Genomic DNA, 25,494 nt, shown 5'->3' with positions numbered 1-25,494 from the left:
TTTTTGCTTTGCCCCTTTTAAGGATTCCTTTTGCTTTTACTATGGGCTTATGTAGTTTAGTGCATTTAAATCAGTAAGAATTATTAAATGTTTTAGCTTGCATGGCTTCCAAATGGTATTTTCAATGAAAATTTTTGCTCAATATTTTTATTTTTAAGCTTATTTTTTATTTTATTGCCAATTCCTTATTGCTTATCAGAGAATCTTGATTAAAAACTTCACTAAAAATTATACTGTGCTTTGCTTTATATTCATAATTTCAAATATAAGAATCGAATGAAAAAATAGTTCAACAAATCATAACTTGGCTTTTTTTTTAAGTTTATTTTTCTTAGATTTATTTTAGTAGATTTTGACCCAAATGACACCTGCATTTTAAAATAAACTTTGGCCTTTCTCCTAATCAGAATAACAACCTAGTAATTAGTATTTTCTTCTGATTTAAATGTAACCTTATAATTGTTAGCAGAACACACCCTTTTCCCCCACCAGGTTCATTTGTTTTTATACAATAAAATTTGATTGGGATTATAAATCAGATATTTACAGCTAAGCTTATGTGTTTTGCATAGGTATATAAAAAGGAACAATATATTGAAGAACCATCGAGACAAAATTATGTTATGAAACAGTTGCCTGTTAACCACCCAGTGCAGAGACAGGAGAAAGAGTCTAATTTAAGCTATGAACCTCAACCACCTTATGCAGAAAAACAATCTAGCAGAGATATTGAACCACCTGCATTCAAGTATGAATCTACTAACTATGCAGATCAGTTGTCTCGAAGCTATGACCCTCGCCTGCATTATGATGATCATCGTACACCTTCTTATGAAGACCAGTGGTCATATTATGATGACAAACAGCCTTACCAAACACGGCCTTCCTTTGATAATCAGCACCCTCGAGACTTTGACTCTAGACAGCATTCTGATGAGACTTCAGAACGTCCTTACTTTCCAGTACAACCTCGTTTTGAAGAACCAACCCCAGTATCTTATGACAATAGATCACGATATGAACAACCCCCTAAAAACTCTAACCTCCGTTATGAAGAACAGCCAACTTCTGGTTATGATATTCATGGTAGATATAAATCAGAAGCCCAGCCTTACTCATCAGCAATGTCCAAGTCTTCTGAAGCTAAACAGTATTTTGATCAGTACTCTCGAAGTTATGAACAAGTACCACCACAAGGGTTTAATGCTAAAGTTGGGCATTATGAGCCTTCTTCCCATGGGTCTACAGGTGTTCCTTCTCTAATACCTTCATCTCAAAAGACAGAAGTGCTCTCTTCAAACACCAAACCACTTCCACCACCACCTACTATAATTGAAGATGAGGAAGATCCAGCAATGAAACCACAGTCTGTGCTTACTAGAGTCAAAATGTTTGAAAACAAAAGGTCAGCATCATTAGAAAGTAAGAAGGACATTAATGATACAGCTACTGTTATTAAGGTAAATATGTAAAAGAAAGGGAATTATTTTTATTATCACTTAATATAAAAGTAATTTTAAAATGTCTTTTATTTTCTTTGAAATTTATTAAATAATTGCTTCAAAGATATAATTGTTATCTTGTCCCCCTCTATAGCCCCCAGAAATAGCACCTAAACCTGCAGTTGCTCCCATCAGTGGTCCTAAATCTACTTCTCAAAATCAGTTCAGTGACCATGATAAAACACTCTACAGGTGGGTGTATTGCCATTTAATAAAGAAGTTTGGGTTGTGATATAAAACTACATTTTGGGTTATTTGTGCATTCAGTTCAATAAGACCACTTTTACTGTTGTCAAGATAGGGCTAGGGACTAGATTTCATTGTCAAGGAATGTTCAGATGAGGAGGCAACTTCTACCAAGTCAAGTTTTGCAACCTTTTCTGCAGTTTTGTATTAGGGAATTGTTTAAAGCATGTAGTCAAATAACAGTCAGTGTGTCTTAGAGGCAAGAATTAACTCAAGTTTTCTAGCTCATAAGGACCAGCTCTTTAAATACTTTCCAGAGTGCTTCTCTTAGTATAAAGAAAGGGGAGAAAAATGAGATGAATTAAATAATAATATGAGATAAATAAATAATGAGATGACTGAAATAATAATCAATTGCCCTTATGTTCAATTGACTTTAGTATAGTTTAGATTAGGCAGGAAAGGTGAAAAGTCTAATTAATAATTCATAAATTGTTAGAAAAATGCCTTGCTTTTAAGTGAGAAGTTTGTCGCACAAGAAACTTTTTCTGACTAAGCCTTTTATGGCTCTAGTTTGGAAAAAAAAAACTTTTAAAATATATTTGAGTTTCTTCCAGATTCCAGATGTATCATTAATCACTTCACAACATATACTTTAGCTCCTTATACTTTATGCAATTCTTTCTAGGCTATAATCTGTGTTTTCCTGTCTCCTTAAAGTTTGTCAAACACAATTTAACCTTTTTATGAGTCACTATTATAGGTATGAATATATTATATATAGCACAATACAATTAGTGTTGCTCTTGTGGTCTATTTGTCCTTGTAATAGTCACAGGAGTATCTTTCAGGCTTTGTCAACATGTACCTTTGGTAACTTTTCTCACAATTTGCTATTAGACTATGTGCTACAAGTTAGGAAAACGGAAAACCTAGCTTGCTAGAATTGTTTCTGAAGTAGGCAAAAACCTGGCAGGTGTTTGTGAGTAGGGTGCACAAGAATGAATCCTTTAACTTGGTTATATATATCCTAGTTGCTTGAGCATTCTGTTTTTTTAGTTAGACTCTGAAAACTTGGAAGTTAATAGCTAAAATATTTTATACATTCATTAAATTTTATAGCAAAAGGTCTAAAATGTGCTGCAGTAGTCTATCTTCCAGCCTTTGTATCTGTATCTTTGAAATTTTCATTATAAATTGTGTATCATAACCTGAGTTTGAGTGACTTATATGATCATGTACTAGGTCCCCAGAACCACAGAAACCTCAGGTGAAGGCACCTGAAGATATTGTTCGTTCAAATCATTATGATCCTGAGGAAGATGAGGAATATTATCGAAAGCAACTTTCATATTTTGATCGAAGAAATTTTGAAAACAAACCTTCAGCACAAGTTCCTGCTGGCCATCTCGTAGAATCTGTCAAACCAATTCATTCTTCAAATCAACTTGGTTTTTCTAATTACTCTAAGTAAGTTATTTAACTTGAGATGGTGTAAATAAACTATACTTGAATTTTATCAGGAGAATTAAAATAAATTGAGAAGTCATGTGTGCTTTTTAATAACTTCTAAAAATATAACAATGTATAGATGATTTTTAATTCAGAGGGGTTAGGCAGTTATCAAGACTATATATCAAATTATGACCTAAGAAGATAATATTCAGTTGGTAGAAAGAAATCATAGTAAAATCCATGTACAAGGCAAAGGTAAAGTTTATGCTCCCATACATAGTCATAATTCTCTTACCATGCCCTTCTTACATTTGTAGGACCAGTAATTTCAATTTAAAAAATTGTTATTTTTTGAAGCATATTGATAGGAAGCAACATGAATTAGGGGAGAGAATGCTGACTTAGGAGTCAGAGAAGCTGGATTCAGATCCTTCCAGACATTCAGTCCTTGTGTGACTCTGGCCAAGGTACTGAATCTCTGGATCATTTTTTTTTTTTTTGGTAGGAGGGGGTTGGTCTGTAGAGGGCTCCTGAGGCCAGCCTAACAAGTAAAATTGCTGTGGGATTCTGGGCAAGTCACTCACCTGTTTACCACCTGTTTCTCCAGATGTACAACAAAATGGGGGATGCAGAAATGTTATCATGATTGAATGAAACTGTGTGTGTGTGCATACATGTGCATGTATCTGGGCCTAAGTACCCACATAAAAACCTTGGAAAAATTTAACATACTATATTAAGTGCTAGCTATCATGATTTTTATTATCCTATAATTTTTTTTTTCCACCTGTGTCTTCTCCCATGATATTTTTAGTGCAGAAAAGAATCATAAAGAATGGTAGAATTAGATGAAATAATGCTCCAAGCAACAAATGATATGGGGAGTAAAGTCACAGTGAATACTATTGGAAGATCCAGGCCCAGGGTTAGAGAAGAAGAAAAAGAATTGCAGGTTATTAGACTTTAAGAATTATGCAAAGATATAAATTTGTCATCTGGATTTATTTACAGTTGTGGGTAAAGGTGTATAGTATTAAAATCCATTGAAAATGCCTTAAGTTTTTTTCATCTTAAAGTTTAAATCACATCTCATTTTGAAAATACCTAGGAAGGAATTGGTGCTAGACAGAGTTGCTTACTTCAAATGTATTTTGAAAATTTGCAGATCTGTGGTCATCCCAGTAAGATGGCCAATGCAGGCATTTCATTATGTATTTATTTGCTTATGTGCAATTTGCTTCTGCATACTTAAATGTATATTCATTTCTTTGCAACATTATTCCTTTTAATTAAACAGTTGACTTAGTTCTTATTTTTCTCCCCTCTCCACTCCCTCTACCTACCTTATCTTTTGTCTGCTTTTTTTGCCCACTTGACAACTTACTTTGCCTGCTCGAATACTTAACACTTTTGCTAGATGAAAAGATGAATATATAATTTGCCCACCTTACTGTTCAGTTTTGAGAATAGCTAAAGAATTAAAGTAGACAGGTAGGGTCACTAAAATACTGTGTGTGTGTGTGTATGTGTATGTGTGTACATACCCACCCACTCACCTATATATTCAATAGTAATCACTGGATAAATGAGTGTTAGGTATATTTTTTTAAAGGCCAAATGCTGCTTAGAAGGCAGTGTTGCAATTATTGATGGTTTTAGTGTTTGAAAATTACAATTTAGACCATCTCCTAAACTTTTATTAGAATGACTTGTTTTTCTTTCGTTCTTCTATTGCATTTGCTTTGCTATCACCTAGATTTCTTGGCTCTTACACTAGCTATGACTACTTGAAAAGGAACATCAAGTGGTAAGATTGGCATAAATGTGAGGATGTTTTTAAGGTGTCCTCCCCTGTGGCTTTTGTCATTGACATTATGTGCACTCTCAGACTTTAAAGTCATTTTCAAATTTTTCCAGTCTAATATCTATGGAAGCCAAATAACTTTTTTGTTTGGAAATAATTATTAGCTTGAAGTTCCTTGGGACAAGCCTACTTTGTCACATGCAAATATGAAAATAAATTACTTTGTGTAAACACAAAAGTGCAGTTCTTAATAATTAATCTGTCTGTGCACATAAAACTAGTGAAGTTTAGGCTGATTGTTTCTAAGGTTTAGATGGCATGGTTGCAATTATGGATTTCTTCAGATAATTTCTATTAATTGTGCATTTTTGTATTATGTATTTGTGATTAGTATTTTATTGGGGGGGGAATATAATAGGTACATAATATTTAACTTAAATGAGCCTTGTAAATTAATCCAGTACCTCCTTACCCAGAAAATCTTAAAATATCTCTACATAAATATGGGTAGTGTGAAACTGACCACACATAGTTTTATTTATTTGTTTTGACACCTGATAACATTGGGTGCTATTTGTATAAAAGTAATGTTCTTCATATTTTGTTTATCTTCTGACTACATAAAGGTAGAAAGATTGAAGATCATTATCTGCAAGATATTTACAAGGCTTGTTTAAGACATTAAATGAGAAAGACATCAAATTAGAATATGGGAGAGTCACACTTTTCAAGGATACTCAAAATTTCACCTGCCTTTTGGTTACCATCTTCTGGATTGTTTTTTTACTAATATTCTTAAAATACATGTATTGTCTTGAGTTCTTTTGTACTTCATATAAAGCTTCTCCCAAAACTCATAGGAAGAAATTTTTAAAAGATCTATATTGCAAGGAAAAGAATGATAATTGGGAGTATTTTAAGCTTGTTTGGCCAGATGTCGGTTTCCCAGTATTACCATTTTCTGCCTTAATATTTTAACAGGGGAAAACCTATTGAAACTGATATTATGGATAGATCTTTTGGTGAAAAACGCTATGAATCAACTCAAGTTACTCCTCCACCACCTCCACCTCCTTCACAATATAGCCAACCTTCTCAGCCTATTACCAACTCTTCACTATCTCATCATACACATCCCAAAGGACACCTTTCTGAAGGTATGAGATTAAAAGGCTGAATTAAAATATTAATAAGCAAAATGTTTTGTTTTTAGCTTATATAAACTTTCTAAACTAATTTCCCACTACGTTTTGAGCAGATCATAATATATTTTCAAATGCATGACAGGATAAATATCTTATTAAAAATATTTTATCAGCATAAATTTATGACTGCATTTTTTTGTTGGTTATTAAGAGTAGCTATTTTTCTTGGGGTACCACAAGATTTAGTGTGGGTTTTTAAATGCCACCTCCCCCTGCCCCTTCCCCCCCTCCAAAAAAAAGTTCCTTTGGTGCAGTTATTTCAGCCCTTATGTCTTCTATTGAAACATAAGATTATGAAATTAACTCGTAATTTCTGTCGATTGCAACTTATACTCCACTATTTCACTATTAAAAAGATAGAAAAAAATGATATTCAGATGGGTAAAAATGACCCTTATTCTTAGTGGTTTGATACCTATATTGGCTTCTGTTTTCCAATTTCAGCGTAAGCTTCCATTTCCGTATTTCATTTCCTCAAAATTCTAACATTGGCCAATCTACTGAGAAAAGAGTACCTGCTTATCAGTTACATTGGTTTGAGGTGTTTTTTGTTTGTTTGTTTGTTTGTTTGTTTTTTTTTGGTGAAGATTAACCTCTTTCATATCCCTTAATATGTAGTTCATCTTTTAGGAATAAAGAATCTGTTTTCCCTGTTCATCTCAGTACAACCTAATAACGTGTAAATGTAAATGGTTCCATATTTTTCCCCTTCCTCCTTTCCTCACACCTCATGCCCCTCCGATACACCTCCCTCAAAACTCCCACACTTATTCCCTCAATCCTACTTTGATTATTTATCAGACTTCTTGGGATATAAGTAGCCTATTTTCTTTTAAACAAGGATATGAGGGAAAAAGACTTTTACCTATTTCTGCCTTATTGTTCACAAAGCAAAAATAGAAGCTCATCTTCTTGAGAGTTATGACATGGCTTTGGATTTGACATTCAAACCATGCCTGATAAAAGATGAGTTGAAATAGGTGGAATACTTGGCCCTGCCAAAAAGTAATACTGATTTCAATGAAGTATTGAGTTAAATCTTTTTTTCCTTCTTTCTTATGTTTTATGGATAATTGCTCTCACCTTCCATATATGAATACTTTTCTCTGACTAGAACCCTCTCTTCATGTTTTTTTCTTTTTCAGGGAACTCATTGTCATTGGACTTTCAGAATTCTTTAGTGTCTAAGCCAGACCCACCTCCATCTCAAAATAAGCCACTAACCTTCCGATCTTCAAACCGAGAAGATACTGTTCAGTCTACTTTCTATCCTCAGAAAAGTTTTCCTGACAAGGGCCCAGTTAATGGAACTGAACAAACTCAGAAAACAGTCATTCCTGCATACAATCGATTTACACCAAAACCTTACACAAGCTCTGCCAGACCATTTGAACGAAAATTTGAAAGTCCTAAATTCAATCACAATCTGCTGCCAAATGAAACTCACCATAAACTGGAGTTGTCTACTAAGGCTCCAAATTCCCCCAAAACATTTTTGAAAGCACACAGTTCATCACAACCTCCTGAGTTTGATAGTGGAGTAGAGACATTCTCCATTCAGACAGATAGGCCCAAATATCAACCAAATAATATTAGTGCAGTGCCTAAAGCCATTCCTGTAAGGTAAGGTCATTTTTTACCCAGTCATACTTGTTAAACTTAGAGTTCATAATTTTCTTTTGTTTGTGTGTGAAACTATATTTAATGTAAGTTATTACGTCACTATATAGTTTGACTTGCATTGATGATTTTAATCCTTCCACTCTCAAACTTTAAAAGAAATAGTTGGGGGGAGAAAAAAGGCAGTCATCCTAAATCTCATTTTTTGAAGGATGTGTATATCTATTTCGATATCATGTAATAAGTTTTTTAACATGTTTTTTCTAGTCTTTGTTGTTGGAATAGTCAACTCTGTAATTAGAAGAATCTGATTTTTTTTTTTCTCCCTGGTTAAATAGAATCTACATAATCCCTAAAACTAAAATTAAAGATCAAAACTTAAGCAACAGAACCCAAAATATATGACAAAAAAATGAGGGGGGGGGGTAGGGAGCAGTAAAGGAAACATGCTCATTATACTATTTCTTGTTCTAGGAAGTCCAAAACATCTCTTTTTAACTTAATTATTCAGATTCTTGATATAATTCATTTTAACAGAATTTTCCTTAATTGTGTTCCTTTAAAATCATCATTTTATAATCATTTCTTTCTTTTGTTATTTTTGTGCTTTACTTTATAGTTTTTCATGAATTCAAAACACTGGCAACACAGTGTATTATGACAAATTTATTCTTTTTCTAGGGCAAAAAACTTATCTCATGGTGGTGTAGTATTCTGAATTAACTTCCACATAATCTTGATTGTCCTAGAACTTAATTCCTTTTTATTAGAACTCCCATGACATGTTACTTTCTTCTTCCTGATGATCTGTGTTTTCTCCCTTCTTTAAAATTTATTTCAAAACTCATTTCAAGAAGCCTTCCAGGATTCATTCCTGTCCATCTTGATCATATTCTTTTACCACAGCTCTCCTTGATTGGTTAGTATGTATATTCACTTAGGTGTTAAGCTTTCTCTGATGTGTAAGTTTAGTTTGAAAACTTGGTGATTTTTAGGACTTAATCCCTAATATTCTGTCATTAGGAATTACAGTTGAAATTATTTAAGTTCTTATGACTTATAATTCTATAGATAAGTTTATTTTTTATAGTTTTTATTTACAAGATATATGCATAGGTAATTTTTCATCATTGACAGTTGCAAATCCTTTTGTTCCAACTTTTTCCCTCCTTCCCTCCACCCCTTCCCCCAGATGGCAGGTTGACCAATACATGTTAAATATGTTAAAGTATAAGTTAAATACAGTGTATGCATACATGTCCAAAAGAGTTGGACGTTGAAATAGTGTACAATTAATCTGTGAAGGAAATCCAAAATGCAGGCGAACAAAAAAAGAGGGATTGGGAATTCTATGGAGTGGTTCATAGTCATCTCCCAGAGTTCTTTCGCTGGGCATAGCTGGTTCTTCATTACTGCTCTATTGAAATTGATTTGGTTCATCTCATTGGTGAAGAGGGCATCAGAATTGATCATCACATAGTATTGTTGTTTAAGTATATAATGATCTCCTGGTCCTGCTCATTTCACTCATTTTTTTAAACTGTAACATGAGATAAAGGGTTTCTTAAAGAAAGAAGGAAAAAAATTCAGTGGCTCTGTGATATCATCACCGTACCTACTTCTTCTGTTGCTGCACATACCAACTTTTCCATGCTTTCTTATCATGTGTAATATGTGATAAATTAAAATCAAATTCTCTTATTTAAATACTTAAATTTACTTAAAATACTCTTCTGTCCCATATTCTTTAAATATCCATAAACTCTCAGTCCTTCAGCTTTGGAAGATGACGAGGATGAAGATGGTCACACTGTTGTAGCCACAGCAAGAGGAATTTTTAATAGCAATGGTGGTGTCTTAAGTTCCATAGAAACTGGAGTTAGTATCATTATTCCACAAGGAGCCATCCCTGAAGGAATTGAGCAAGAAATCTATTTCAAAGTCTGCCGCGACAATAGCATCTTACCACCTTTAGATAAAGAAAAAGGTAAGTATATAATATACCAAAAATTACTCTAATATTTTTGATCCATAAAAGGTTAAAATCAATTGTCATGGGAGTTCTATTAAATTTACACACTAAACCTCTTATTATGGAGATATAGAAAATTAGGAATATGGTATAGTTGATTCAGTATTGAATGGTAATGTTCTTTAAGTTTAAAAAAGTCCCTTAAAACTTGGGCAAATTAGAAATATTTGCCAAGGCAAAGTAAATTTATTATCTCTTCTGCCATTTCCTGAATCATCCCACTTTGCCTATTCTATTCTATTATAATAGAATTTAAGATTCTTGAGGAATTATTCTTTGCATTTCTGGTGCCTAGCTTAGTGCCTTAGATGTAGTTCTTAGTAAATATTTGTTGAATTTAGATAGTTTACTTTTGTATTTTGTGTATAAAAGAACTACTTCTTCTTTCTTCTTCCTAATATTTTCAATAATTACATTTTCTAAGAAATACCTACCAAATATACGGAGGTTTTATATATATATATAAAATGTATGTATATATCAATTGGTCAGCCACATAAATGGATTCACATGTAGGATAAACTGGATTCTCTAATTGCTAATCTAATCTGATGCACTAATGTAATAAGATTAGAACATGAAAAGTGGCTTGAAAGTTCTTATCAGAAATTAGGAACTCTTGATTTAAAACAATGAACAAGCACATTTTAAAATATATGATTTTTATCATAGTGTATTGTGGTATTAATGTGGCAGTTGTATTTTGACCAAGTAGATCTTAGCTTTCTAAATATATCAAGTCAATAAATTTCCTTAAAATTTGCTAGGATTTAAGGTGTTTTGTTTTGCCCTTGTGTTAAATTACTTGTTTTGTAGCCATGTAATCTATTCATATATTTACATTGATATTTCCATTAGTCCTAATCCCTTAAATCCTCCAGTAAGTAATTTGTAGTAAAACATAAAATATCATATATAGAAGAATGATCATAGGATATTTTCAAAAGATCAGAATAAAAGCATACATTTTTCATGATATGCTAAGTTGATCCATTTTGTCTTGAGACCAAATGTAATTCCCATTAATCTGTAATTTGTAGATTTGGCAGTATGTATCATGGCACTTTTTTTTTTTTTTTTAATTTTCTCCTGAATTCCAGGTGAAACACTGCTCAGCCCTTTAGTTATGTGTGGGCCCCATGGACTAAAATTCCTGAAGCCAGTGGAGCTACGCTTACCACATTGTGCGTCTATGACTCCTGATGGTTGGTCTTTTGCTCTAAAATCATCCGACTCCTCGTCGGGTATGCTGTCCTCCCTCTGTCCTTTTGGGGCTTTTGGGTGCTTATCATATGATTGATTTACTGGGCTAATGATCACTGCATAACATTTGTCATCATATTTGATGTCACTTTCTGTTTCATAAGCATTTCTAGATTTACTTGCAATAGAAATATTATCAATCACGAGTGGACAAATTAGTATGGATAGGTGAAGGAAGTTGTTTTTTCATATTTTGCACATATTTACTTTATTTGTGAGATCTAAATGTTTGTGTTTCCTTTACCTCCAGTAGGGCACCAAAAGGAATTTTAAAATATTTTTGGTCAGATTAGCAGAAAGAAAACCCTGCTTTTTTTATTGGGCTTTATTGGGATTTGGGGGGGGGGGGTTTGATTGGGATTAATAGTTTTCTCATTTTTGCCCTCCTTTTATGGGCTTGTTACTAAATCTTAATTATAATTCTTCCATTGCAGTTTTCAGTGATTTGTTTTGTTGCATTTATGAAGTAAGATCACAAATGACTATTACCATATGTCTGTTCCCACTAAAGGAATATCAGAAATAGGAAAATATCACTAATTCATACTGTTTGAATTTTTCACAATTCAGGTGGTCCAGGCTCAAATTGATTTTTGTAGTGCATAGATTATAGCAACATTTTTATTAGGAGACAGTTAAGGTATGTGTTTCAGTGGATAGAATGCTGGACATGTCAAGAAGACTCAATTTGAAATCCTTCCTCAGGCACTATGTGACCCTCATATAAACCTGTTTTCTTATTTGTACAGTGATAATTATAATAACTTCTACAACATAGCGTTGTGAGAATAAAATGTAGAAACATTCTAGCCACTATTACTATTATTATTCCTATTAGTAGTAAAATAATAACTGATATTCATATAATGATTTAGGGTTTGCAATGTGTTTTACAAATAGTATTATCTCACAGTTATTATCTTCATTTTATAGATGAGAAATCTGAGTCAGAGGCTGAGTGATTTTTCCATTATCATACATCTAGGAAATGTCTAAGGAAAGATTGAATTCCAATGACTACATTGGCCATAATATAACACTATGTTTAAGCCCTATATAAGCCTTATATATTTCAGGAATATGCTACTTGAAAATTTGTATGGTTATCATCATTTTTATTTTTATAGGGCATCCCAAAAAGTTTTGGGACATGCTATATATTAAAAAGAATTTTTCCAGTAGATTCCAATAAGCAAAACTTTAGTCTATTTGAATTATCCACTTAAACTTTTTTTTAAAAATTGAAATTTGGGCGGTGTGTGTGTGTGTGTGTTTGTGTAAATATGTCTCTTATAATTGAGACTATAGTATACTACTATATGAACATCCTCTAAATAGTTCAAATTAGTGAGATTGTCTTTTTAGGAAAATCAGATATATAGCTGCTTGTTATATGAAAGGTTTTCCTGTGTGTTTCCTCCAAATAGAAACTTATTATAGAAACTTAAATTTACACTCCAATTTCCATAGAATCACATCTTACATAAAAAATATACTACTTTGACCTCCAATACACTGTAGGAAAAATATATTTGTCAGATTGAAGAGTTGAAAATTTCATGTGAATTCACTCTGACTTGGCTCTTTTTGAAAACTAGACAAAGAAGGAATTTAATATAGTCTTATAAAACTTGTAAAATACACAGCTTGTCCATTAAACAGGTAAAAATCAGGTAAGACAGATCAAATCAGATAATTTTCCTCAATTTATGCTAATGTAATGAATATATTGAGAGACAACTTAGACATAAAGATTATATGTGTGTGGCATTCATACATATATATCCCTCTTCAAGTTTTTAACTCTATTTCATGGATCAAAATAACCTCTACTTTTTCTAAACTATACTTAATCTATACTCTTTCGATAAAATAATCTATGACTATTGTGCAAATAAAAAAAATATTATTAGCTCTGAAAAAATAATCTTTTTCAACTTTGACAGGAATGTTTTCTTCTTAGATGACATGTTTACTTTTCTTAAAGTAAAACTAGGAAGCATTAAAAAAAATTTTAATAGCTAATATTTTTCCTAATACATTCAAAGAGACAATATCCATTTTTACAGACTAATTGTAGTTCTGTTGGAAACCAATGTAGAAACATGGAGTTTATATTGTCTCACCTCCTATTCATCCCTAGTGTCAAAATTCCCTGGTTATTTGAAGAGGTTTATAGTAGTTTCTTCTGTATTACTTCAGGTAGTCAGCTTTCTTTGTCATTTATTCAATAATCTCAGAATATGGGGGTTTTCAAAGGAACTATGTGTTCTTACCTTCAAAAAGGAATTTTTTTGGTTTCTTGGAATTGAGCATTCCTTACACTTATCAGTTTTTCATGCACACTGAATATATGGCTTAGAATTTCAGAATTCTCTTTTATTTTCTTCATTTTGTAAAGTTTCCTTAATTTTTAAGATGAGAATATTTTTTTTTCTTAGAGAACAGTCTCGGGTAGCTAAATTAAAGCCATGTCTGAGTTGTTTCTGTTGAAACTTATAGATACTACTACAAAATGATAGGCCCCATTTTATTTAATTAAAAAAATTAATAATAGCTTTTTATTTTCAAAATATATGCAAAGACAGTTTTCAACATTCATCTTTGCAAAATTTTGTGTACCATATTTTTCTCCCTCCCTTCTCTCTTCTAGACAGCAAACAATCCATGTGCAATTTTCCTTTCTTGCTCAGGTTCCATTTTAAAGAGCAAAAATTATACATCTTAGTACACAACCACATATACAAGTATTATGGAGAATCCTGAGTTTTAGGTATATGATGTAAATATGTTTGTTTAATGGTAATAAATATCTATTTTGTTTTTTCCCTTAGGTGATCCTAAGACCTGGCAGAACAAGTCTCTTCCTGGAGATCCAAATTATCTTGTTGGAGCAAATTGTGTTTCTGTCTTGATTGACCATTTTTAATACTTAAAGTAGAAACTTGATTAAATAATGTGAAACTGGGTTAGACTTTACTGAATTTTAAGTGGAACCACTCTATCAAGTATTATGCTGTTCATAGATGATGATGGGACTCCTTAATATTAAGCATTGTATTTCAGCTTATGATGGTTAAGCAAGTACACCCTTGAGCCACAGTCAAAAACATGCCACAGGACTGAGATTTTGATGGAAAATTGGTATTGACTGAGGGCAGGCGTGGGTGTGGGTATTCTGAATGCATTTTAGTTTTGAATTGGTTTTTGCATTTTTTAAGGGCACTGGGAACTTTACATTGGTAGATTTCCGTTAAGTTACCAGCCAGTGAAGGGACGAAGCATTTTGGGCTGTATTCTTTTTTAACTACACTGTTGTTTCTAGCATTTCGGCCAGGATTTGACAGACACATAGTTTATTTTAATTTGCACAAGATATATACACATATATGCACATGTGTGTATATACACACAGAGACACACATGAATATTCCCTCTTTAAATGCAAATACATCTGGAGCAAATATCCAGTCCATTGGGGTTTGTAGCAGTTTACAGCTAGAGTAATTTGACAAATTGACATTGACTCACTCTGTTGGTTGTGAGAAAAACTCGTGTGTTTCTTGAGATGGACATAGAGCATATGAGACTAGATCAGTGGCCTGTTTGAATCTATAAATTAACCACATTACTCCAAACATATTAACCAGCAGGGATGCCTTACCCTTAATGTTTTTATAGTTTTAGATCATCTTAGTTCTGTATGGCTAAGTTTTTGTATGGCTTTTGTGCTTATCTGTATAATATATCATGAGAAAGATTGGAGGGAAATGATTGTGAACTTGTTGGTTTGAAACAAAATGTGATCAGAATAGAACCAGAAGAAAATAATGGTATAGGATTGGGGTTTTTTTTGCCCTTGGGATGGGGAGGGTTTGCTATGCATTTGAAAATTTATAGTTGTTATAAGAATGCTTGTACATAATGCGTGCATACCCTTTTGTTCTTGGTTTGTAAATTAACTTTTATAAACTTTACCTTTTTATATATACATATATATATATATAAAACAAGTTTCATAAAAGATATCTTTGTATTCTCTCCTATACCTTTTGAGCCTTGAACTTTGACATCTTGCAGCAATAAAGCAGCAGCATTTCTATGATAAAAATACAAGGACATTTTTTAGAACAAGAATGCAGAATTGTTACATTTTTAAGTGCTGCATTTGAAAGATGCATTACTCAAAATTCTCTAGTTTGGTTAAATTCTTGAAAAGTATCCCTACTGTAATTTGTGATACAGATGCTGTTATTCTGTGCCCTAAAATGTATTTTTTTACTAATAGACAATTTATTATGGCACATCAGCACTATTTGTTTAGAATGATATACCACTGCATTCTGTTAATTATATTAGCTCTTCAGGTGTGGCTGTTTTTTTTTTTTTCCTTTGCAGTTATTAAAAAATTCAAATTTCTAAATAAGCAGAATAAAACTTTTTAAAATAATAAAATTCTGGCTTGGACTCTATTTTAGAAAGTCTTGACGTTGATACATCACCACTGAAACTCCCTGCCTCTGACAGAAAACACAATATTTTAATTCTTTATACACTAACTTCTTCCATACTGTTTTGATAAGAATTTTATGCAGTCTTCATCAAGCCTACGGATTGTACATACTTAAGAAAATCCCAGCACTTCTCTCTAGTACAGTGTTCAATTAACATATGTCTTAAAAAAGATCGTCTTTTATGATTGTATCTTAGTATCCAGTGCTCATATTTAAAATTTAAATTAGTTTTATTTAATTCTTCATTTAGTAATTGACAGGGTAGGAAACAAAAACAAAAAACCCAGATATGAAGTATACAGCTTTTGCACATTTAATTAATCAGATTTCAAGAACCATCTAATACAACCAGTACAAAATACAGTCCCCACTATACAGAGTTAGAAGGATTTATCTAGTTTCCATTTGAAAACTTACTAGCCATAGCTAACACATTTCCAGGGCAACTCATTGCACTTTTGTTGGACAACCTTCATTTTTAGGGTTTTCTTTCCTAACATCAGGCTTAAGTTGGTTTCTTTGCAACTTTCACCTTTTGCTCATCATTCTACCTTCTGGAGCCAAACAGAACATGCCTAATCCCTTCTTCATCTGACAGCCCTTCAAATATTTGAACATGTTATTATGTTCCTTTCATTATTCCCACCTAATGATACTCATTCCTTTGAGCCAATCCTCATTTTACATGGATTTAAGGCACCTTCAGTATCCTAGTTCTAGATAATCTGCAGCTTATCAATAACTTCTTAAATTGTAGTACCCAGAATGGAAGATAATATTGCAGAGGAAGTCTTAACAAAGTCAGAACACAGAAATATTGCCACTTATTTACTGATATTTTTAATTCATTCCCCCCCCCCTTTTTTTTTTTCTTTTTTAAAAAATTTTTATATCATCACATTTCTTACTCACTGAATTTGTAATACACTAAACCTTTACATCTTGCAATTGCTGTCAAACTATGCTTCCCTATTTAATACTTGAGAATTTTTAATCTGTCATAATCCTATATGCTTCTTAAAAGGTCTTCTGGTCTAATACTTTGTTCGTTATGTCACCCTAAAATTCATCTTCCTTCTTGGCGTACCTTTTTCCATTTTCTCTCATCTTTCAGATATCATTTGCCAGCTTTTGTTCTGTTATCTTTGTTCTAGATTAAAGCGAAAATGAAGGAGTAAAAGGATTGTGAACTTTGTATTCTTTCATGACATACATCCCTAGAAAAAGACCTATTTTTTTTTTTTTTGTCTTTTCAACTGCTATTGTTTTAAACAAACAACACACACACACACACACACACACACACACACTCCTTTTCTTTGTCTTTGTCTTCTTTTTCCACACTCGGCTCATTCTGTATTTTAGCACTCCTAATACTATTTTTACATAACTATGCCATGCTCCTATATTTATCCTCTGCTACCTCTGCTTGTCTCTTTAAACATTTCTGAGTTATCCAAGCATTCATAGTAGTTTCATCAAGCAAATCAAGGTTTTCTTTCTCTTTGGAAATGTCTTCAGAATTTAGCTTTAGTGCATTTTGTTCATTCTGAACTGACTAACCCTCTCATATGTTAGTCCATGACATCCTACCTATCTTCCCCCTGCACCCTTTAAAATCTGCTTTCCTAAAATACTTTTTTGATTCCAGGGAGTAGTCACTTGCCTCTCTGAATAGTAATTCCCTCATTTGATTCCTCTACCTTCTGAAGGATTAATTTTTTTCTTAGTTAAGTAAATGCCCAGATAATTGACATCTCTCTTCATAGCCATATTCTGTGAGGCTTGTGGTCTCTTTCCCAAACTTCTTGTGTCTCAACCTTTCTCTTATTCAGATGGTCTTTATCATCTCCGTACATTTGACAAAAATCATTTCTATTTCTCCTTTCATTGACTTTCACTTACATTCCATCAGGCTTCTACGGTTCCAGGGTTTCTTCCACTTGAATCTACCATTTTAATCAGTAATTGTACTCTACCCTTCCATATTTTACTTATCCTATTTGTTTTTTGATAAATTAAAATCATCCAGAACCATGGTCCAGTCATGTTTTATTCTATCGGGTCTTTAGTGATATACCTGTCACTTTAAATTTTGTCCTTTTGCAAGAACTTGTGGTTCTTGCTTATTACCTAAACTTAAGGTACTTGTATATAGACTTTAAAGGTCATAGGCTTTATTAATGGCCATTTTTTTGGATTTTGTCTCCTATGACCTTCTGAGTATCTCAAGAGCTATGTTCGTAGTTTTTTTCTATGTAGATTGCTTGGAGATCGGCATACTCATTTTATTTAGTTTGCACTTTTTGTGATTAGGCTTGGAAGTCACCAGGTAAATAAATTCTTACCAACCTAGATGTTTCTTTCTCTAGGAAGTAAATTGATGCCCAAAAGTCAGGATCCCAGTCTCAGACACCAACCTCTTGATTTGCTCACTTTACAAATCAGGTTTTTTCTTTTGCACTGCTTGCTTTCAATGGGCAATACTGATGAATACAATATTTATGAAAAAAGATCCAGTGCCTCTTTGGTTTTAAGTTTGTTGCCCAAGATTTCATAACTATTTGTAATACTTTTTAGAATCCTTTTGGCAATGGGACTAGATGCTCCGAAGTGGGCTCTAGAGGCTTTTCTGTTGTGTCTAGGATAGATAACCAACAATTGTTATCATATAACAGTTGATAATTGATAAATTTTTTCTCATTTTCTCAGAACACTGAGTCATCAATTTGATAGTTTGTCATTTAATATTAGATTTCTAACTTTATGGTTTTTTGGATATAGATATTTTGTAGAAAGCTACTTCTTTTCAGAGCATCACCTCCTACTTAAAGAAGAGCTTCAAATCTCTTTTCAGTCACTAAGTGAACAGTCATTCACCCCCTTCTTTTTCTTTTATTATTCTATTCTATTCCAACATCCTCATATTTCTTTCATTCATCTCAGAATCTTCAATTACCATTTATGCATTATGTATTTATACATATTTCCTTTAGAAATAATGGAATTGTCCCCAACTAGAGAGTGGAAAAGCATCCTTAACAAAGCAGATAAGACTTAGTTGTAGCTAGCAAAAATAAAAACACTGAACATAATTCAAAATCACTGCATAATTTCCCCTACTTTCCCATACAGATGTAGTTTTCAAGGCTTTTAAAAACTACTTTTGGGTGTCTATATACACACACCTCAATTTTAGGAATCTGATTAAAGCAGCCAAATTATCACTTTAAAATCTGGATAATGTTGATGAACTTATTTGGTCTCAACACTTCCACTGCCACCACCAACTCTGTATCCATTTTCAAATTATCATTTGTCTTTTCTTATTTTTCCTTGATTGTGAATTAATTTCTGTTACTTGGGTCTTTTACTTCAGATACTATTCCGTAGTCATCCTTAATCCTTTCATAATCAACATTTCAAGAGAAAACTTTAATACAATAGGAATAGTCCAAATAACTCTTGAACTTCTCTTTAAAGACCAGTATCTAGGCCTAGAGATTGTTCTTCAAATTTTCTGCAATTTCTCCTCCTCCAAATTAATCACTAATCTATTTCACTTTACAGCTCACCCCAAAACACTTAATTTCTTTCTCATTTAAGATTTCAAAAGTTTCAAATCAATACCCACTGTTTATTGTAAAATTTCCCATATTCGTGCTATAGATGTACAATATTTTCCTCACATGTAAATTTTATTTTAAAAAAGATTAAACAGCACAGATACACACACACACACACACACATATGTAACCTGTTGAATTAGAACAAGGGAAAAGAAAATTATATTAGTAGCTATAACAATTTTGTATGATTACACATGTCTGATTATCACAAATTGCTTTTGGAAGCAAAGAAAATAAAATTTGTTCATAGAAGCATTTTTGGTTATAAATGGATTTGATATTAAAAACAAAACTTCTGTTTTAATGAGACCCTTAAGAAAATTTTTCAAGAGAAAAAGATGTTTTCAAGAGAAGACTTTAGTAATACAATAGGAAGAAGCACAGTATATTGATGAAGTGATTGGAAAGGTATTAATTACATGGAAGAAATTATCCATTTTGGAGTTGTAAGCTCCCTTTCAGGAATCAGAAAACAGGAAAAATGTAAGAACATATTCCATATTTTACAAAGGCAACTTATGAAAAAGAAAATAAAGAAATGCTGAAAGAATTCAAGAATCATGGGACTAGGAGCTGTAGAATCTCAAATTTGGATTCTAAAAGCAAGAATTCCCTCCAAAATTTCGATCTAAACCTGTTGGGGTCTTAATTCAACTCTTAATTACCTAATGTGACCATGGGCACATTACAGAATCTGAGTTGAAAGAAATTTTTTAGAGGCCTACAGTGCAATCTGTCAAATGTGGATTCCCTGTATAACTTTCCACAAGTTACCATGCATCCTCTGCTAGAAAATTTCATCATTGAGGAATTCTCCATGGGAGTTCATTCTACTTTGGGGGAGTTTTAATGGTTACTTTGTCCTTCCCTCCAAACAAGAAGTTGAAGTGCAGTTTCTTGACTGTGGTTTATACTCAATTCTAATTCTGCCTTGAGGGACTGAGCAAAACAAGGCTATATTTCTTCCAAAAGAGTACTTAAAAAGTAGCATTTCTCAGGGTTTTGTTTTTTTTTTTTTCTTTTGTTTTGTTTTTTCCTGTATTTAAGGATTTGATTAGAAGATATCTATGTAAAACCTAAAAGGTGGCCAATTTTGATGCCTTAAATAGGATACTTGTTAGAAAAAGTTGGGCATCCACTGATGTAGAATGGTGCTAGTCATAAGTTCCATGCTGCAAATTTTTATTGTGAATAGAAAATGTCTTGGCATTTTAAACATTGAACAATGAATATTCTACTAGAATTTATTCCTATATATGTAGATTTAGATTTCTGAGAACAGAAGTTTTAAAGATCTGAAATAGTTTTCCCTGCAAATAATATTTTGGTAGGATAAAACACTCCCACAAGTCAGTATAAAACCAAAACCCAAGGAAGGTATATTGTTTCAGAAAAGCAGTTACTTAGCTTTTTAGACCCTATATATGAATTTCTTGGCCTCCTTAACTGGCTTATGATTTCTTGCCACTCATTTTGGTCTTTTGGATTTTTAGTTATTAACAACCTGTTGTGCACGTGGCTTATGTTTTTGTTTGGATTTTATTTCAGACTTTTTTTGTCTTTATGTATCAGGGTTCCCCCCCTATTCCCCAGTCCCTGATTCCTAACTCCTCGGAGGTTTGAATCCTAGGTGGAATGTTTGACATGGGAAATGACTCTAAATTTCATTCAGGCTTGATCCTGGATTAATCTAGTATTCATGATCAGCTGGTATCGTAGATCACAGATCATTATTAGAAGTCTGAGGTTGGATAAGTAAAGTTAGAGACAAAAGCTTATGAAAGAAAGTCAAAAGTCTAGTGATCTAGTGATGTTGCCTGCTACTCTTCTCAAAAGGTAGAAAGTCTCAAAGTTTTACTATGTACAGCATTTCTAAGATTATTCTAATTTTTTTTTCCCTCTGTATATTTGTTTATCTGCTCTTACTGGCTTAATTATTCAAATGCCATAATTATTTCCTAATATGATACATTAAAAACTTTAGTGTCCAGCACACGTGGTTCATTAATATTTTTGCTTTAAAAAGTGACATCCATCACCCCCTCTCTTCCCCTTCTCCCAACTCCTCCCCTCTCCTTCCCTCTTCCCCCTCCCTCCCTCTTTCTTTCTCTTTCTTTCTCTCTCTCTTCCCCCCCTCTGTCTCTCTCTTCCCCTCCCCCCATCTGTCTCTGTCTCTGTCTCTCTCTCTTCCCCACCCTTTCCCCCTCTCCCTCTCTCTCTCTCCTGCTAGTATCATCCATATTTGGACAAGACACAAATTTAGAGTCCATGAAGGGCCACTTGAAATCAAATGAAATAATTATGTAAAAGCATTATTGGTACTATAAGCAAATTAGCCAGCATAATCACTTCATAAGATATGTAGGAGAAAGTACAAAAACAATGGGGAAAAAATTGAAGACAAGATTTCTACTTAGAGAAAAGGATTCAGATGACTTCAGTAACTATTGTCTCTTAATTTACCTGCTTTTTTATCTTTATAGAAGGCTTTCCCAAACATCTCAATAGCAGATGATATTTCCTTTCCTAAGCATTTACTGACACACCAATCCTTTTAAAAAAAAACTTCAGTGGTGTTCTTGTATTAACGATGTTATGTGAAACTTTTAAAAAAAGAGAAAGAAAGAAAGAAACTGGTTTTTGAAGAGCCAAAAGCATAGGTGATTCACAGGGATATGGAGAGATACATGGTGACTATAAAGAAGCTGCATCATATTACCAATAATGGCCTACAGCTAAAATAATGTAGGGTATATATCATCCAAAAATTTCTTGATTGATGGACATTGGAAAATAACTGAGTGATCCTGTTTAACCCCTCCCTTGAAGAAACCAAAGGGGCAAAAAAGGTGAAAATAAATCTTTTCATAGAAAAGCCAGTACAAACAATAAATGAGTAAGGAGAAAGATGCCATAGTAGAGGGAGGTAATAACTGTGGAGTATAAAAATGTTTAAGTTTTTCAGTGGTTCAGTGGTTAGAGAACTCTGGGCCTGAAGTCAGAAAGACCCGAGTATGTTTTGTCAGGGAGCCTGAGCAAGATATTTGGGCCCTGTTTGCCTCAGTTTCTTCAGCTGTAAGATGGAGATAATAAGTAACAGTTACCTCTCAGGATCATGAGAATCACTTAAAATAGTTGTGAAATGCTTATTAGCAAAGTGCTCTGTCACACAGTCGGCACTGTTATGATACTAGCTATTATTATTAGGGCATAATGTTTGAATAACTGCAATTAGAATCTACCAAAAGAAATGTAAAAATTGAAAGTCCCCAATATCTGAAAAAAATAGTTTAAAAGTTAAAAGTTGGACATAACAAGATTTAGGATTTAAAAAAAAATTTTTTTTAAACAATGTTTGTAACCAAAGGTGGAGAACTTAAGTGATGGATGACTTGAAAATGAATGGAAAGACAAAACACAAAAATATAGTAATGCAATTAACAAGTATTAGAGCAAAATTTGAGATTCTTATAAACCAAAAAATTAACTTTGAAGACAATTCACCAAGACAATCTGATTATTATTTGTCTCCCAGGAAAACAATGAGAACAAGTCTGAATATCTGGAAAAATTGCATGAGATTGTTTAAAATTGTTAAAGTAATATAAAATACATGTTTATAGAATCCACAAGCCACCAAGAGAAAACATCAAGCATAAGCCAATTTGCAGTGTAATGACTAAGCTCCACAATTTCATCAATATTTTCCCTTTCAATCTTTTTAGCCATTCTGATAGGTGTAATCTCAAGGTTGTTATAATTTCTTTAAATCATTAATGAACATTTTACCTGTGGGCCACATAAGGTCTGAGAAACCATCCCCTAATTTAACTATAAGGTAATGATGAACTGAAATCTAGGTACGATGACCTTCCACTGCTTGAGTTCTGTAAGATGATTATTTTGCTTGACTAAAAAATAATATAAATATCTAAATGGCTCTTGGCAGAAAAAAGGTTTCTCCACCCTTTTCATATGACTCTTAAGTGGTTTTGATATCCTAATTGGAAAATTACCTTTGACCATTTATCTATTGGGAAATGACTCTTTTATATGATGTAATGTGTTTTTAAAATTTTCCTGTAATATCTCTTTATTGTTAAGTCATGTATCTTTTTGGACCATATCTTGGTAAACTGTGTAAGATATTGGTCTATGCCCAACTTCGGTGAGTCTGCTTTCCAGCTTCTCCAGCAGTTTTTATTTATTTATTTTTACCAAATAATGAATTCTTATCCCCAAATCTTTTGGTTTTTTTTTATACTTGCCAATTACAAAGTTATTTATTTACTGCTGTAGATTGAAGTACCTTTGTTTAGATAAATTTGTCATTTTTATTCTATTGGCCCTGCCTATCCTTGAACATTAATATTTCCCTTAATTATTTAAATCTGATTTTATTTGTATATAAAGTTTTTTGTTTGTTTTTGTTTTTGTTTTTTAATAATTTTGTGCATCTAGTTCCAGTGTTTGTTTTGGCAGATATGTTCCCAGGCATTTTATACTATTCTAGAGTTATTTCAACTGGGATATCTTTTACTATCTCTACTTGCAGGGTTTTGTTTGTGATATATAGGAATGCTGATGATTTATGTGGATTTACTTTATATCCTGCCACTTTGCTAAAATTATTCATTGTCTCAATTTGTTATTTTTTAATTAGAATTTTGGAATCATGTTTAGTTTTCACAATTACAGGTAGAACAAAATTTTGTATTTTATGTTTAATTATGTAATTACATGATGTAAATTTTAATTTGGAGCTGGAACAAAAGTTATCATTGATTCTGAGCTCTTAATGAAGAAATTTAAAAAATATTATGAGTACTATTTTGAATTACCCTGGGTATTTGCAGAAGGAAAACCCAACAAAACAATGGAATCTTTACCCCAGGAAAAGCAAGAATGAAACAAGGATCCCTACTGCCACAACTATTATTTGATATGATGCTAACAACACTCTAAAATTGAGATCAAGAGAAATTTAATGGAACAAATAGGAGGCAAGATTATCTGTCTTTGCAAATGATATGATAATTAGAAAATCTTGGAGAATCAAACCATTGGTGGTTATTGTCTTTCTTCTCAAAGAAGACCAAAAAGACATCACTATGTGGAATCGACATACAGTGGGTCCAACTATAGCTGATCCAGATAAATATAAGCTCAGGACATTCTACCACAGGTTGGGCACAAATAGTCCATAGGAACATTTGGAGTAAAGATATCTCTACTATATCTATTTGGAGTAAAGATATCTCTAAATTTGTTTATCTTACATTTCTTTGGAGTTACTGCAATTCGATTTCATTCACAGAGCATAGCCCTTTCTTTGATGCAAGCGTGCCATGCTGGATGTCCTTTGCCAGGATCCCCCATGTCATGCATCTGATTCCAAAGTTCTTCAGAGAGACTTTGAGAGTGTCCTTATCTCGCTTCATTGAACACCCATTTCTTGAATTCTCTTTAAAATACTCTTTTAGGCAAACACATTTGACATTCAAAGAAATGTACCCAGCCCATTAGAATTGCACTTTGTACAATAGAATTTGATTGCTTGGTAGTTCAGGTCAAAATATAGACCTCATTTTCTAGTACCTCATTCTGCAAGGAGATCTTCAGGATATATAACAATTCAAATGAAAGTTACTCAGTTTCTTGGCATATCGCTGATATACTATCGAGGTTCACAGGCATGTAACAATAAGGTCATCACAATGGTTCTGTAGACCTCTATTTAGGTAGGCTATTGAATACTCCTTTCCTATACTTTGCTTTGGAGCCTCTGAAATATTTAGCTCTGGTAATACATGCATCAACTTCATATGTGTATATCTCTGGAAAGTATACAGCATTATATTCAGCATTTCTCCATTTGCTATAGCCAATGATTCCATGTATACAAGGTGTGGTGCTGACTGGCGGAAAACCTGTTTCCATGGTGGTAGAGCAAAACTAGCACAAGCAACAGAAAATTGCTTGCATTGCAGTTTCAGATCATTTGTGAACAAAAAAAGTCATGCATTAACTCTCCCTCCACTTTGGTTTTGGCTTGTAACCTTTTCAAGTTAAATAATTTGCCATCAGTATGGTAGCTGACCTTTATGCCAGGTTTGTCCTCATTGAAGGTGTCTGACAATGTAGAAAAAAATCATGCTAAAAAGCATGGGAGTAAGCACACATGACTGGGAAAGTGCAAGAGCATTGTCTGTTATCCAGAACCCATGTAATCATGCTGTCATGGAACTGGTGTACAATACTGGTGAATTCCTCCAGGCAACCAA

At 32.9% G+C, this 25,494-nt stretch overlaps 1 protein-coding gene across 11 annotated transcripts in view; it reads left to right on the top strand.

Moving 5' to 3' along the window:
- TJP1 (tight junction protein 1) overlaps nucleotides 1–15,420 on the top strand; it is a 281,159-nt gene extending 265,739 nt beyond the window's left edge. For 8 of the 11 annotated variants that reach the window (XM_031955476.1, XM_031955473.1, XM_031955477.1 and 5 more), the window contains 8 exons: nucleotides 573–1,460; nucleotides 1,597–1,694; nucleotides 2,934–3,158; nucleotides 5,929–6,104; nucleotides 7,298–7,775; nucleotides 9,542–9,759; nucleotides 10,905–11,048; nucleotides 13,902–15,420. In XM_031955476.1, coding sequence (XP_031811336.1) covers nucleotides 573–1,460; nucleotides 1,597–1,694; nucleotides 2,934–3,158; nucleotides 5,929–6,104; nucleotides 7,298–7,775; nucleotides 9,542–9,759; nucleotides 10,905–11,048; nucleotides 13,902–13,996 — 2,322 coding nt within the window. In that variant the 3' untranslated portion in view covers nucleotides 13,997–15,420. The remainder of the gene's footprint in view (nucleotides 1–572; nucleotides 1,461–1,596; nucleotides 1,695–2,933; nucleotides 3,159–5,928; nucleotides 6,105–7,297; nucleotides 7,776–9,541; nucleotides 9,760–10,904; nucleotides 11,049–13,901) is intronic. The other 3 variants (XM_031955480.1, XM_031955475.1, XM_031955474.1) reach the window with 2 other exon arrangements.
- Nucleotides 15,421–25,494: the final 10,074 nt, after the last annotated feature.

Source organism: Sarcophilus harrisii, chromosome 2 (genome assembly GCF_902635505.1).
Source record: "Sarcophilus harrisii chromosome 2, mSarHar1.11, whole genome shotgun sequence".
Taxonomy (NCBI): Eukaryota; Metazoa; Chordata; class Mammalia; order Dasyuromorphia; family Dasyuridae; genus Sarcophilus; species Sarcophilus harrisii.
Note: the sequence above shows the minus strand (reverse complement) of the source record. Positions and strands in the feature narration are given on the sequence as shown.